The sequence below is a fragment of the Chroicocephalus ridibundus genome, chromosome 1, assembly GCF_963924245.1.
Source record: "Chroicocephalus ridibundus chromosome 1, bChrRid1.1, whole genome shotgun sequence".
Taxonomy (NCBI): Eukaryota; Metazoa; Chordata; class Aves; order Charadriiformes; family Laridae; genus Chroicocephalus; species Chroicocephalus ridibundus.
Window position 1 is genome coordinate 148660833 of NC_086284.1, and position 16224 is coordinate 148677056.

The window sequence follows — 16224 nt, forward strand, 5'->3', positions numbered from 1 at the left end:
TGATACTTTCACACCATTTGCTGTCTGACTTTTGGCAACTCCCTCAGATTACAGGATCATACATAGCAATTTAATTGTGGCACAAGGATGGGGTAGCCTTTCTACTGTCTGTGACCTGAAGACACTTTATCCTATACTGATGCTTCTTTCAACAATGCATTGTTTCCTCATCTTTTTGCCTCCTTCACTTGTTAGAATTCCTTGATGTTTCCCTCCTGACATGATTAGAAATGATGAGCCTATAAGTAAGATGTATTATGTCATTTGAGAGTTGCAATTTTTGCTGGGACGTAGAAGAGAAAATGTGCACTGGCTCACGTGCCCCAGGCCTGGTTGTACATCTTATCATGTGACATGGCCTGGTACCCTTGTCTTCTCCCATATGTGCCAAGTAGAGTCCTTGCTATAAGATGAAAATTTATGAATACCATTTTTACATGGCATACAGCCCATGGGTATGTCTTAACAAAGTTGTGAGTCCCACTCTGGTCTCAAAGTCTGACATCAATGGTTGGGAAATCTCCTCAACCAATTCTTTTAACAGTCTCACCTTCAAAAATGAAAGGTATTTGCCTCTCTGCAGTCTCTCGATTGTGGTTTAATATCTCTAATTCTAAAAAGAAAAGAAAAAATCCAGGTGTGTTGACCTTTGTGGGACATTACCAGATCTAGTTTAAGATGAAGAATTCCGGTAGGAAGAACCTGACAGATCCAAATCTCTTAGTGCTGAAACCATTTGTTCATCTATTATAACAAATCCAGAATGTGTATCTCTAGACAGACACTCATCCATGCATTCACATTACTACTTGAAGTATTAAAATGAAGTAGAAGACTTGAAAGTATTTCAAAGTGGGAATAGAGTATATATGCTTGGCAACTTACAGTAGTATTATTGCCGAAGTATGAGAGGAAAAGACTGCTCATTTTTAAACTATAATGAAAATAAGACTTACTGAAACAAATTCTTTTACAGTATTCCTCTTCCTTTCATGTGTAAAGAAAATGGTGTACGGAAAGAAAGCCCATGCTTTAAAAGAATTATTCACTAGGTAAGGTTTACATACGTAAGCTCAGGTGGTAACCCAAGAAGTTGACTTTTTTCCCTCTTTGTTTCCAAATTAGAATAGGATATGTTCATTTCTCTAAATTTCTTTCCTTGTCCTGTAAGCCAGCGAATTTTCCTGGCCATTTTGCTGCTGGGCACGTGCCGAACTGCCTCCACGACAGCTTCATTATTGCTGGGCAGCAGCATCCCTGCCACAAATCCTGCCGGGACTGATTCGCAAATTAGGAATCATTGCCATTTATTTGACACACATACAACATCAAGCATTGAGTGAAATGCAGATATCCCTCCTTTTTTATTCCAGAGTGTACCTTTTCTCTCACTGGATCTGACAGCTCATTGCTATGAAAAGTGCCGTCCCAAGGAAGCTATGGAAGGCTCCAAGCACCTCTCTTACTCCTGGATGCTGTTGTGGTTTAGCATTTTTTGCTGTTTTTACAATGATGTAGTATGAATGAAACCCGAGACTGGAATGCCAATCTTTGTGATTCACCCTAGCCATAATGCTTCAGTTAGTCCCATATTCACAAACCTTGTAATTATTTTAAGTCTGTTTGTTTAGTTCAATATTCAGTTATACAAGGCAAAGTGAACAGCCACAGCTTCCCAGTACACCATTGCCTGTAGCCTTCAACGCTCACCTGGAAGGACAAAGAGCTGAGACAGAGGACCGGGTCTCCCATATTCCAGGCCACTGTCTAAACACTCACTCACGTGGCAAATGGTGGGTGGCGTTGGTCCTTCCTCTGACAACTGCATTTTCTCAAGCGATGGCTTTACATCCTTACCTTCTGCAGATATTTGGTGCTTAAGCAAGATCCTTCCTCTTGGGATTCCTATTGAATGGATTAGGTAGTTCCCTAATGGCACACTGTAAACATTTATCATTGATAAAGCTCAGTAAATCCCGTTCCTATACATCTGCCCCTCCTCATGCATCCCACAGGAGAGGCTCCACATCTACCTCTGACCTGCAAGCTCAGCTAGAGCACCTACAGTCGCTGCCGAGATGCAAGTGATGTGATATGAGATTGTTTTTCCAATACTAAGATGAAGGCTGAAGCCTACCTTTCATCATGTGCTGTAAAATTCTAGTTGGTTTAAAGCACATCATTTGTAGTGGTGCTTTCACTATCTTTTTCAGTGCAAGCATTCTTGAGATTTTGTTCCATGTTAAATGGCTCTCCACTGTACCCCCCACCCCAAATTTATTTAATACCAAATATTGTCAAACTGCAAAAATGATATATAAAGGGTTACTATGATACATGTCTTAGTTTCACCTAGCAAATACAATAAATTAAAAGGAAAAGCCTCAAATCACCTGGTCTTTGAAGTCATTTTATTGTTCCCAAGCTGTCTTGTCATAACTTTTTAAAAAATAAATCATATGTGTCTTGTACCATGGTGTTATTACATTGCATAAAATGCATGGAATTATTCAGTACACTGAATACTAGCACGTAACAAGAAACTGCTGGAAACCTAAAAAAGCTCTATTTTTATTCCAGTTTCCTTTGGACGATACTCTTGTGGTCTCTTTGACTGCAATGAAAACTTTTGATAACTTGCTGTTATTGTTGTGCTATAACAGATCTACTTGAAAAAAAAAAATCCCTAACCACAACATTTGATGTCCTAAGTATTATGGGTTGAATTCACGAGATGCCCAGAGCCTGTAGCAGTTTTGTCCTTCCAGCAAACCACCTTCCTCCTGCCCCGTGCCGCACTGCTTGCAAGGGCAAGCTGTGTGCAGAATATCTCTGCACCTTCCAGGTTGCCAAGTCAGGTTTTGTGCACCAGCTCCTCTCGGCCGGTACGGTGGCATAGAGACCTGCATTGCAGCCTCCCCGCTACCCCTCACACACAGAAGGAAGCTGAGGGGCAGCAGCGGCTGTTGCAGCTTGACGAGGAGGGATGGAGCTGAGGGGCAGCCATAAAACCGGCTTCTCGGCCAGGGAGCAAGCTGCACCTCCCCAGCCATAACAAATCCCCTCCCTGACTCCTCAGGACAAATGGTGAGCAGTGTTTTCAGAGCTGTACATGTGCTAAAATGGTTGTCTTTGCTTTTGGTGTTTACAGTGAAAATTACATTAAGGTGAACATTTTTAGGGTGGATACTAAGATACCGCTTCACTGATGATGAATTTTTGCCTGGAACACCACTCACTGGGTAAGGTCACAGTGAAGATCTCAGTCTTCCTAAAGTCTAGTCTCCTTTTCTGGCCAGTAAGTTGTCTGAATTAAATGGTCACTATTGACAAAATTATCTTTCCTGCTCTTTGTCCCACAGGCGCCTCTCTCCCCGTTGGCCGAGAGGGTCTCATCTTGTGGAGAAGACCTTTTCCGAAGAACCCAAAGGACAGCAACACTGAAGAAAATGGACACCGTGCCCAACACCAAAGTCAGCCCCAGGTACACGTACCTGAGAGAGAAATGATTGATCAGAGCCTATTTCAAAGGCAACATATGACTAGAAGGCATCAAGGACACATTCATATTTTCATGGAGTAAGGCTGAGTAAGAAAGCTCTTCAAGCAAGGTGGTGACCCTGGAGATGAGAGTTTGCCAGCTCACCCAGGTCAGGTATTGTGGGCTTTGTGGCCAAGAAAGTGTCTCAGGCATTGACTGACCTCCTCCACCCCAGCGCTTCAGTAAGAATAACACTAATATTTCTGGGGCAATTAATTTATTTTTTCGTTGCCTCATGAACAGTACCAGTGATATCAAGACCATTTGATGGTCTTTTTGCTTTACAGGCATAATGACGGTAACAACAACAGCCGCAACAATAGCATCATTACACTTTATTAGTAATGAGTCCCAACTGAGCTTTTGTTCTTTTCTTCAAATTTTCAAAACAAGATGTACCCTCCCCTCATGTTTTTTTTCCAGGGGATGGGGGGAAGGGCAACCTGTTCTCTCATTTTCCTGTTACGGTTGTTATTCCATTCTCCATTTCTGGTAATGCCCGTCATGAATGCAGTTCAGATAATTATTCTCCTCTAGCAATAAATTGATAAAGACAGCACTGCGCTTAAGCCTCTAGAAAAGCCAAGCATGCTTTGTGGCACCCTTCTCTTCCTTTTTATGGTCCAGCCCCAACATGGAGCAATGATGAGGTTTGACAGCCCTTTTACTTCTTATTTACTTATACATACGCACTCTCACAGCAGAGATGTTAAAAAATGGGGGGAGATTTAGCATAAAATTGAGGTTTTATCTGAACATTTTTTGGGTGAAAAATCAAGAGGCTTAAATATTTCCAGCTGATATTGAAGTAAGATGACACCAACCGTCCCCCCCCCGCCTCCAGCCCAAAGAGACTAAACCAAAAGAGACTGCTAAAACCGGAGCATTATTGTTAATATTGCTAGTCAGACACTTTCATTTGGCATCAAGTCTTTCACGCAAATTTTCTGACAGAAATTCTCCTACCAGTGCCAGGTGTAGATGCACTTAAAAAATACAAGTTAAAGAGCGAATGGAGGAGAGCCGTTACCTCAGTGCACTGGAGTCGTAGAGTCTGCATGCTCCTCTTCCCCCACATCTTTTGCTTCCCCATTTCAGGCAAGTGGTATCTATAGCCACTCCAAAATACACTGGAGCTGGAATTCCCGCTGGGCGTATTTAACAAATAAATAGAGGCAAGAAGGTTACTTTCCAGGGTGATCAGTTCTGATCTAGAGACATGTTCACGTGAAACATTAAATAATACATTCGAACAGCAATGACACTTCCACACTGTTTGCTGGTTCGAGAAGTCGTGCCTTGTATTGCCCAGGCGCACACTGCCCTTTCCTGCCTGTGGGGAATTGGGGTGGGGAGGAAACGAAGCTGAAGATCAAAAAGCCTGTGGAAGTCAGCGGAAGGAGTGCTGGCCATGGCTTGGTTTCCTCACCCTGCGGGACCCCTCCAGGAAAAAAACAAGGAGATACCTCTCCTTTCTTGAGAGCGATGGAGCCTGTTCGGCTTGGGGGTGGGGGGTGTCCTGTGTGTTGCTTGGTGGGGTGAGAAGGGACAGAGACAGTGGGGCTGGGAGCCCACAGTGGGGCCACAAGTATCCTACAAGTACCCCGAGGTCCTACTGTGGCAGGGGCAAACCTACTGCTGTGCTTGTGGGCGGTGGGAAAGGAAAGCCTTTCTTCAGGTGCTAATGGGAACATCACGGACTCTGTGCCACCTGGGGAGCCACCCATGGTTGCTGGAGAAGAAAGTAATCTTGGAGGGAAAATTCTGGCCTGCAAAGGTGTGAGAAAGCAGCCAACAGCTTGTTTTGACGTTCTTTCATCTGCCTCATCTGGCTCATCGAAGACTGCTCTATTTAAATAAGTGACTTGCTTCTTGTTAATTATTACCTTTTCTGTGAAGACCTAGAGGATTTCAGTTTCCAGTTCATTGGCACATCATGGTACCCTTAGTTTTAGAGAAAACTTAGAGGTGGCTCTACCACAAGGCTGCAGTGAACCCTGCCCTCAGGCACACCTCGGTTAGGTTAATTCCCTTAGAAACTAATGAAAATGTGCCTGAAAAATGATCACAAATTCTGATCTGTAGCTGTTCTGTTATGCTTGTTGTTGTATAAGAAGAGACAAGACATTTTAATGTTAGCTTCATAGTCCGAAGGATCACTTGTCACCTCTATGGACATTAGCAATGTATATTTTTATAATATACACTAAGGTAGTATAATACAAGTATTATACTATAGTAAGATAGTATAATACTAAGATAGTATAAGATAGTATAATATAACTAAGACAGTATATTATTATATTATATTTATTATATTATATTATATTATATTATATTATATTATATTATATTATATTATATTATATTATATTATATTATATTATATTATATTATATTATATTATATTATATTATATTATATTATATTATATTATATTATATTATTTTTTTATAACTAAGACAGTTATACCATTTATGAAATACAAAACTGCTTTCTTTTTCCAACACTTTTCCTATTTAAAAAAAAAAATCATATAATATTAGCTTGTGATTTAGACCTCATTCTTTCCAACAATCAAAGTTTAATTCTAGGAAAAACAATTAGTGAGAAGCATATTAAAGTAGACCCAAGAGTACAACTGGACTTACCAAGTACTCTTATTGCCAGGGTATAAATACCAAGTGCAAATGATTTCAAGTGTGGTTTAATGCATCTAAAAATGATAATAAAAAATGGTATTAAGCAGAAATAAAGAATTGACTGGATAATTTGAACACAAACAGAAAGCAAGCAGAAGGAAAGAAATGTGACCTTTTCCTCGTTACTGACACTGACTAACAGAATCACAGAAATATGTAAATAACGAGATAAAATCAGAACAGTACCTAGGAAATCTGAACATCTGCGTTCAGTAGACATTTTAAAGATGGTAGTGCATTTTCAGATAATACCAGACCTTAGGAGTTACTAATGCAGGACAAGAAAATTGGTTTGAAATCGTGAATCATTGGATGGTCTTATTCAATATAATGCTCTCTGAAATTGTGGATCGTGACCCAGGGTAGTAAAAGGTATTTAGGCACTCAATTTTCATTGCACTGTATCTGGGATCAGGATCACACCTACTGTAAAGGTAAATCCTCCGAGCCATTCCCTGACAGGACAGAGTGTTTGCATTTGGACTTCTCTGAGCTTGCAGCAGGGTCCCAGCACAGACATCATTCCGTCTGGCTCCACATCAGCCCTGCTCCAGCCTTGGGTTATTGTCCTGGCTCTTCTAGGAGGGTGGCAGCGGTAGGCAGGAGAACAGCTGCCTTTCACATCCATGCTAGCAGCGGTGGGCGTAGGGAGCCACTCAAATTAGTAGGGCTCATCTGCTGCCAACCTCATCAGCTGCTCAAGTGTGATGTTTCACCCAGCATGTATCAGACTGCTTGTTACCTAATTCAGCAACCTGAGTACATGCTTTACTTTAAGCACATGGGTAGTCCCAGTCACACGATTAACCCGGGACACGTCTGATATGTGGGGCGAGTAACACATGCGTATCGTTAAGGTAATTGATAAAACCCCCTATTGTCACAGCCATTCTATTCAATATAAAAAGAAAAAAAATAGGGTGAAATTCAGTTGACACGGGATAAATATAGCACTTTGGAGGTCTAGTCTCTCTGCTCTGAACTAGGATGGACTCAGCTTCTGCAGAAATTCTTATAATCGGGAACACCTTTCAAAAATAATAAAGACATTGCAGAACTAGCTCTTTTGTTCACCCAGTGGTGTTTTATTATTTCCCAAAGTAGCTGCCAGAACAGGGTTAAGAACCCATGTTGTAAATGATATTTGGGTCATCTTCCTTTAATTCAGTGGAAAGGGAAAAGGACGTGAAGGACACATAAGGAAAACAACACTGAAGTACCATGGTCAAAAAATTGCTATGTGCATCTCATTTTGTAATCTGAGTGCTTTATTCTCTAATGCTCTGATCATGGATCATCATCATACAGTTTGTTATATTGTGGCTTACACAGGCACTGCAATCTACGCAGGCCTGAACGTAATATGATTTTGAGCATGAAGAACAGTGTTTTGCCCTCCTATCAGACACAGGCTACACAAGCAAGCCTCAGCCTAGAAGTCCTTTTAACCAAACGCAAGGGCACAGAAAACGAAGAGTGGAAAATAAAACAAACAACTGTACATAACAACACCTATGTGTTCCATAGGTTTTATACCCTGCAAAAAAAACCTTATCGTTCATACGGAAAAAAAATTGTTCGAACATTTGTATTGTCTTTGCACGGAAACAGGAGTTCTTTGAGATCCTGAGTGAGAGCCAAACTTCTCAGGGAGATCTGAGACTTCCTTTTCACTGCCCAGTCACCTGCTATTAAGAGCTTGTGCTTGAACGGCAGCTATCTGAATTGCGGGGTTTTTTTCTCCAAAACTTCAGGGCTTTCCCAAGTTCCTTGTAATTAGTCTAATACCACTAAAAAGACATACCAGCAAATGACTCGGTCACTAGCTGTAAGCATATTTCAATGATTTCAGTCATGTAAACCCTTGAAGTAAATATCACTAAATCTTATAGGCTTTTAGGGATTTAGCTGTATTTGTGCTCCATGGCAGGTGCAATGACATCTGCTCATGTAAAAATGTTATCTTGCTTAAGTGTTGGAATCTTATCTGAGCTGACTGGATACTGAATAATTTTAAAAACAGATAACTGGAAAAATTACCTAATGAAGCCTGCAACTTGACCTCAGGATTATTTGTTTTCAAAGAACATTTTTTTTTCATTCTGGGAACAGAAGCACACTTTCAGTTCAGACAGATTTTTCAGGGAAAGCCAGTCAGTGACAGATTTCAGAAAAGCAAGTGTGAGCTTATAGCGGAATTGTGCCCGCAGGTCAGTTGTAGAGAAAAAAAAAAAAAAAAAAAAAAAAAGGCTTGAACTTACTGAAACATGATTTATTTAGCTGCACATCAGATTTGGGTGCCTTCAATCCAGCAGAAAAACACATAACTTCTCAGTTTCAATTAAACGGCTCTCAAAGTAAAATGATTTTCAACAGAAATAAAAGCTCTGGAGCAGAACCAATAAAGCTGTTTTGCTCATTTCATATAAGGAAACGTTTTAGTCTCGTTATTAAAAAACTTTCTAAGCTTTTCTAAATGAATCCATTTAAGCATTAAGTCCCCTGAGAGCATGCTCTTGGGGTTGATAAGTCCGGGCAGCTCTGTGTGATTTAAGCTCGTAGATGTTCAGCTACAAACATCTCCTGCCAGACACTTCTGAAGTGGAGACAAGATGGAAAGCAGGAGGGTGAGCATGGCAGTGAGGGCTTTGAGGCCCTGTGTGGTACCATAGCCTTAACATTTTCTATCATATGTTTTATGGGTAGAAAGGGGACACAGTGTGGAGGGAAAGAGGAAGGAAGCTGCACCTCTGCATAGCCCTGTGCCCATATTTTTACAGCAAAAAAGATCCCCCTGTGTCAGAAGCAAGCACAGAGGGCAACCTGGTGGAAAATCCTGAAGGCTTTGCTGCAAGCTTTCAACTCGTGAATCATCCTCCTCTTGGTGCATGGACAGTTTCAGTGGTGCACAAGCTTCACTAAGAATTGTCTAAAATGAATTATAATATGTTTGTTCTTCTTGGATTGACTTGGAGAGAGAGAGAGAGAGAGAGAGAGACCATGTGTTTTTGCAGTACTCAATGGTAACCCTACAAGGTGGGTGGAAAAAGCTACGCAGCTCATATGTTTTAAGGCATATACCGCACCGGCAGTGTTTGGGGAGGACAGCGGAAAAGGATCCTCACCTCAGCCGTTTCTGAAAGTGTCTATGTGAGTATTACTTCTGGTTCAAGGACTGTGCCGGAACCATAGCTGAAGTTACATTTCTTTATTTAGGTTTTTCCATATAGCCTACATTCAGCCAGCTCTAGCACTGGCTTTTTCCATGTGATATAAAGACACTGGCAAAGAGACAGGGCCTATTCCAGAAAATTTCATTCAAAAACAAAGAGAATTTTGTGGTAAGAAAACGCAACAATAATAAAGATCAGTTAAACTGTATTTACCCTTGTTTTGTTTGATAAGTAAAACGCACCCATCTGGAAATAATTTGGAAAGAGTAACTGAGAAAGCAAGCTTTCCAAAACAGAGCGGAGCAGCACTTAGAATCCAAAAATTGCAAGAAGCTGACAAAAATCCAGATTAATGGCTGGAAGTATTATAGTCCTTTTGCACTTTCTAAAATTAGCTTAAAAGCTTACACTCGGTGATGGACAAATAGTTCCAGCAGTTAAATATGTATTGGAACAATCTCCTGGGACAATTAATAAACCCATAATTATTATGACAGAAAAAAAAAAATTCGTGCTAAATCTATCTTTGTTTTGAAGAGAGAAATCTGGGACAGAACAATTATATAGAGTAATAAAATTGACTAGAGGAGAAGAGTTGAGTGTATATAGAAGGTTTGGATTAGATCACCTCTGTGTAGCTGTGCCTCGGTTATCCAAAGTAAGTGAAGAAAACTGGCTACCTATAAGCATATATGTGCACACATTGGCTCGTGCAGGGCTAATTTCCATTTGCATGAAGGCCATTTAACACCATTCTGGTGATGTAAAAGGCTTCAAGAGAAGCAGAATTTGGTATAAACGATAACCAGGCCTCCTAGATCGTGTTTAAAACCAGAAAGGTGTTGCTGGTAGAGATAATCATAAGCACCTTCTTGATTAAACACATTCTCAAATTATGAGGATGCCTTTCAATAGTAAAGAAAATATTTTAAAAGCCAACTTGCATAGCTGAAAACATTTCGCAACACCAGGTGGGGAGGGAGACTCAGTTACACGTGTCAAAGCACCCTGAAAACCTTTGGCAATGCTTGCAGAAATGACTTCTTACCTTAGAAGCAGTATGTATCCGGGTGTGCCACCTACTGACAAAGTATATGAAGTGATAACCGATACTACTAGAAAATACAGGAACATTTTTGGACACTCATTTCCTTTTTGACACGGTCCCACCACAGCCGAGGACCTTCGTGAAGGAGATTCCAAGGTTCCCACACAACTGCAGTTAAAAAATACCTGGAAGACACCAGGAAAAAGTATATGATAACATAAACAGCAGAGAAGTGGATATTCAGGAATTGCACATCATGCTTTTCTGGATAGTTGAAAGTTTAAATCCAGACTGGAAAATGTTTTTCAAAAGGAAAAGGCTTGTTCATTGAAGGAGAAATTTAAAAAGAAAGTATCTACTGCTGATTAATGTATTTAGTGGGGTTTTAAAAACATTTTTCATAGCCAACAGCTAAAAAAAAAACCCTCCTACATTCTCTGCTTTGGATTTCTGCTGGAAACAGCAAATGAGAAAGGTTTAAATGTGGGTGGCAGATTGCTAAAAAAACTTAGGACATGCCTTACTCAATTTTAATCTACTTATTCTGACAGAAATGGTTGTATTAGGAAAACTACCCCGTGGCATATGGAAATGAAAGATTGTCTTACGGTGTTTTTCCCACTGCCACTGGACGCCTGGCAGCCGGCGAGACAAGCAGAAATGTAGGTAACTCCATTTTCCCCGCAGATGGGGTCCCAGTCGTTCTTGGAACACAGGCAGCCCGAGTTACACTCCGAAAACAGGGCTTGCTCGTAATCAGTTGTCCATTTGGTGCTGGGGAAAAAAGAGAAATTGCAATGATGTCTTCTAGCAGATGTGGAAGAAAACATTATCAAATCATGGGTTATACTCTGCCTGGCGCACCTGGCCAGGCCTTCTGTCTGTAGTCCATTAAGGTGTTGTCTCTTCACATCCATGCAGCAGTGTAAATTCTTATTTCTCTGCTATCAAAAGGTTTTCACAATATCACACCACCTACTGTGAGATAGTAGCTACTTCATTAAGGGGGACAGCTAACAATTTCTATTCATGTGTTTTCTCAGATTTGTAGGATTTTAGTTATCTGAGGCTTGATGCAGTTTTAACAAAACTGGACAAAAAAGTTTTGATTACTTTAGTGGCAAAGAAGGGAGCAAGTTACTCATGGGAAATGGTCTCTGTAGAAGTTAAAGAGGAAATGATCAGACTGGTATTCATCCAAACTGAGGGTCTGATACCTTGCACAACAGCCACCTGCCAGCTTCACCCAGCTGCTACTGAAGTCACCAGAGGAGCAGCTCCTGGGGCTGCTGTGGAGTCAGTGCTGGCAACTCCTCCCAAAAAGTGAGCATTACAGAGTAATTCCATGGGCAACAGTGACCAAAAAGTGCTAGCCCCAGGTGTACCTCATGGTTAACACCATGGGTAACTCATGGTTAATACTTGAATCCTTCAGTTTTGGGCTCACAGGCTATTAAATGTCGTGGGTTGTTCAGCAGCACGTAAAGGCAAGGAACAATTAATTGAATTGCACCCCTCCTACTGAGTGCCTCACATTTCCAGAAATCTCTGGGCTCAAAGGATGGGTCCCATGACAATCATAATTAAAAAGTAATCAGAAAAATAATCTGCACTTGTGGCATGAACCCCTCTGGGCTGAAGGCAACAATCACGAAAGCATTCTGACACAATGCCCGCTGGAATAGATGGAGCGGTTTCCGCTGCTTTGAATCAAATTTCTGGGAAGCATATTTAGGTCAGTCATTCTCTTTTCAATAATATATACTTTGTGGAATAAAATGAGGAAGGCGTTTGGTTTGCGATAGCACTTTATGCTGAAGCATGCCCTTCCCAGCATACCCGTGGTACGACATGGTCAGTCCGGCCACTTCTGAGTTTTCACAGCCCATTGCAAATAATGAGAGGAGCAAAAGGTAACCAAAGAAAGATGATCCCAGGGAGAGTTTTGCGGCCCCTAAAACATTGATTCTGAATTTTTTCATTATCAGTCCCCCAGAGAATATGCCAAAGGCCACAGCAGGAATGTTGATAAGACCTAAAATCAAACAGAAAAATCCGTATTAGTGAAAAACCCAGCTCAATGGACTATCCTCCTCAGCCACAAAAACAGCAGCAGCAATAAGATCAAGCAACAAAATATGAAAGATCTTCAGTCGGGGCATTTTATTTATCCAGACTTGGACTGTTCCTATGAAGGTGCTGGGGCTGCTTTTAAAAAATTACTCCAGGGAGATGTTTCTCTGCTAGTTCTTTGACTAAGAGATTATGTATGAGGTTTAGGTGACGATCTTCCAATTTCTTAAGCTAGGTGATTTACTCCACTGTTAGTTTATCAGTGGAGGGATCACTGTAGTGTTAATTCAAATACTTTTAGTAGTATTTCTCACAAGAGCTGCTCTGGGCGCAGAGGAGTTAGCTATGGTATCGTGCCAAGACAGCCACGGTCCCACTGCACAGTCTGGGGCTTTGCTATAGACCTTCCCTGTCTCCTTCACCCACACAGCAACAGTAGGGGCAACAGGGGCCACTCTCTGGGGCTGCCCCACTCCAGCTTTCCAGGGCAGTTCCTCCTCTCCTTCCCTTTTCCACTGACAGGAGGAACCCAAAATGCTTATTCCTAGAGGGCGAACAACTCAGTTTCACCTATAGTGTTATGAAATCCGGAGCGAGACGTGCTTTTTCTGGTTTGATTCAGCCATGACACTGATGATCCCCTAGAGGAGTCTCGGAGAGGGAGAAAGCCAGTGGTATGTCATCGCCTCTGTGCCCAGGTGAGTGAGGGAATTTCTCTGGTTTTGGTTACTAAAACGCTCCCGTAGGTGAGTGTTGCATCGGCAGAAAGATAGGAATACCCCATGGGCTGTCTTGTATCAGTCTTGGGGCAATCAAGTGGAAGAGCATTGAAGGAAACCTGTAAAACTGGGTGACCATTAACCCTTACCTGGACAGCTTTGCTCAAAGCAGTGTCCATATTGACAGACATGGGCAACAAGACCAAAAAAAAAATAAATCCCATTCAGCAGATGCAAAAAAGGTACCACCGTAAACAACACTGCATAGTTAAGCAAGGTGCCTTTTGCTGGATTCCATTGTTACTTAAAATTATTTTCCCAACTTTACCAGCCAGTTCCGGCGCACTAAATTCCGCCCCCCTCCCCCAGGGCCATGTATGCGGCTTGCAGCTTTTAATTCCTGCTGACACCTAGCGGTGCTGAGCCCAGCGAGTGACCAAAACACAAGTGAGTACCAAGGCATACATGCATTCATATAGCAGATGAAATTTCAGAAGTTTGTTCAGGGGGCCGGAGGTATTATAATGTGATTTCAAATGACTTGGTGTAAAACACCAGTTTACATTAGAGTCTAATCTGCCTGCTAGGAAGTGCACTGGGATCCCTTAAATTTCTGGCTCAAGTCAGTGTTTGATCCACCTGTACACATGGAAAAAATCACTGCTTAGAAGAGATGCTAGTTTGATGTCAGAAAAAGCCTTATTCTACCTAGCAAACCCAGGAGCCAGTATCTTGGCCGAGTACATGAGCCCGGTTCAGTTACTGATGAGGTTCCGGAAGCTTTACTGGGGCGGCATTTTTCACTCTGCACATACATGAAAATTGCCCTTCAGGGGATCTAGAAACAGCAACTAAAATGTAGCAGATGTAGATTAAGAGTCACTATATAACGGGTTTGCCTGTTCTCTTTTGCTTGTAAGAGGGGACTGGGATTGGAACAGGGATCTGTGTGATGCCCATTGATGACCAGAGAGTACCCGCGCTCTGCCTGCCCGTTCCTATGCACCCCTTTTTTTATGCCTTTGTCTCATAGCCTTGCAGGTAACGCCATTGCTTGACACTGGCATCACGGGAGGGGGGAGCAAAGTGTGCATATTTAAGGAAAACCATACAAACACAGGAGGAGCCATTTTACTTTCTGGCACATTCTTTGGATTGTGATTAGTGAGAAATACCCTCTTATGACCTCCTGCTGATTTTTTTTTTTTGTTATAGTGCTTTAAATTGCTCTGACAATTCTGATATCTATCAGAGAGATTATGCTAGAAATTGGTTTGGGGTTTTTTTGTGGTTGTTTTTTTTTTTTTAAGAAGAAATAAGAAAAGAGGTAGGGAAAGAGAAATAGCCACTGTTAGTTTCTTAGCAAGGGTGGGTTGGGAGAGAGTGGTAAAGGCGGAAGGTGAATCACTGTATTGCAGGGATGGCCACTCAGGCAGGATCCTTCCCTCGCACATTCTCTGTTGGATATAGTCCCTATGCTTTGTGAAATCAGATGGCTCTTAATCCTCACTCAGTTTGCACATACCTGAAAGCTTAGCTCCAGAAAATCTTTAAATACAATGAGAAGTACTGTACTGAATGTAGGGATTGTTTTCTAGACTTTCTCTGACCGTTGACTGTGCTTGAAGATTTCTCCTTGCTTTTAGGAGTTTCGTGCCAGGAAATTCCAGCCTCTATCTTTAAGGAATTAACATAGCACAATGGATCAATACAGCTTTTCTGCATATATATACCTCCGTTGCCGTGCAACTAATGCTGCTCTGAAACAAGGCAGTTCCCTCTGTATTGGATGGATGTAAACCTCTTTGCTGTCTAATGCTATTGAATCCCGGGACCTCAGGAACTGAACCCAAGCCTGCAGTTCAGTAACTGGGCAGTGAAGTTCACCGTCCTGAAGACATCTCCAAAAATGGACACCTCAATACCCAAAGGCAGAAGCTGCATCTCTCTCTCGTACTGTACGGGAGAGGTTGTGAGACTAACTTCACAACAGAGAAAGGCTTTTAGGTAAAATTAGGGCAGAAATACCTATTTTTCCTTCACCAGCATTGCACTGGAATAAAGCTAAGTTTCTAATGTGATCACTGATATGGCGTTGACTTCCTTTTATTTAACACCAACCTCTTCAGAAAGTAAGAAATCACTGGCAATATCACAGCTACTTTATGGTCAGTCCTTAGTTGATCCTCGTTTCGTTGAAATAAATGGGAAGCCACCAAGGGGACAGATCTGTCTGATGACAATTTTATGTTAAGTATTTTAAAATTAATTCTCTTGTGATGTACATACATTATTTTTCAAATTCCAAGTAGAAGGGGAAATAAAGTGTCAAATTGTGAAATCTTTTGCAGTAACACTTACATAGATAAACGCAGAGCTAGCTATTGATAAATTAGAAATGAAATAACCTTCTACGAGCTACTACTTATAGGCAGACAAGGAAGGAGAAGAAATAAACATATCCTAAAAAAATCCAATTTTCCCTAGGTGTATATACATCATTCCTAAAACATCCACTTTTAAGGCATCAAGAAGCAGATATAGCATTACCTATAACAAAATTAGTTTTTGAAGATGTTTGCCCATACTGTTGTTCAATATACTTTGGCTTATATGTCACCATGCCGATTAAAGAATTGAACTGAATGATACTTGCACACAGATACAGAATGTAAACGGGATTCCCAAAGAGGTTCTTCAGTGATGGCAAGAAGTCTGCAAGACAAAACGGCAGAAATGACAACCAGGCTGGGGAGAGAATAACCGCTGTGAATAATGCTTTGCAACACGTTTGCGCCTTCCAAAGGAGGACTGCAGGACGTTTCAGAAAGAAGCCATGAAGTCCCATGATGCTCCTAAGGGCTCCCCCATTTCTGGACGGGGGTATGGTGAAGCAAAATATTAAGCACCCTTATTCAGAAGAGCCATCTTATTTTAGATATCTTCTTTCAACCATAAAACAGGACTG

At 41.3% G+C, this 16224-nt stretch overlaps 1 protein-coding gene across 4 annotated transcripts in view; it reads right to left on the reverse strand.

Moving 5' to 3' along the window:
- LOC134526433 (solute carrier organic anion transporter family member 1C1-like) overlaps nucleotides 1–16224 on the reverse strand; it is a 46108-nt gene that overhangs the window by 15768 nt on the left and 14116 nt on the right. For 3 of the 4 annotated variants that reach the window (XM_063358318.1, XM_063358326.1, XM_063358343.1), the window contains 7 exons: nucleotides 15807–15971; nucleotides 12304–12499; nucleotides 11073–11238; nucleotides 10465–10649; nucleotides 6193–6257; nucleotides 4572–4689; nucleotides 2470–3494 (listed from right to left, as the gene is read on the reverse strand). In XM_063358318.1, the coding sequence (XP_063214388.1) occupies nucleotides 3272–3494; nucleotides 4572–4689; nucleotides 6193–6257; nucleotides 10465–10649; nucleotides 11073–11238; nucleotides 12304–12499; nucleotides 15807–15971 (1118 nt within the window). In that variant the 3' untranslated portion in view covers nucleotides 2470–3271. Of the gene's footprint in view, nucleotides 1–2469; nucleotides 3495–4571; nucleotides 4690–6192; nucleotides 6258–10464; nucleotides 10650–11072; nucleotides 11239–12303; nucleotides 12500–15806; nucleotides 15972–16224 lie in introns of those variants that run through there. The other variant, XM_063358335.1, reaches the window with a different exon arrangement.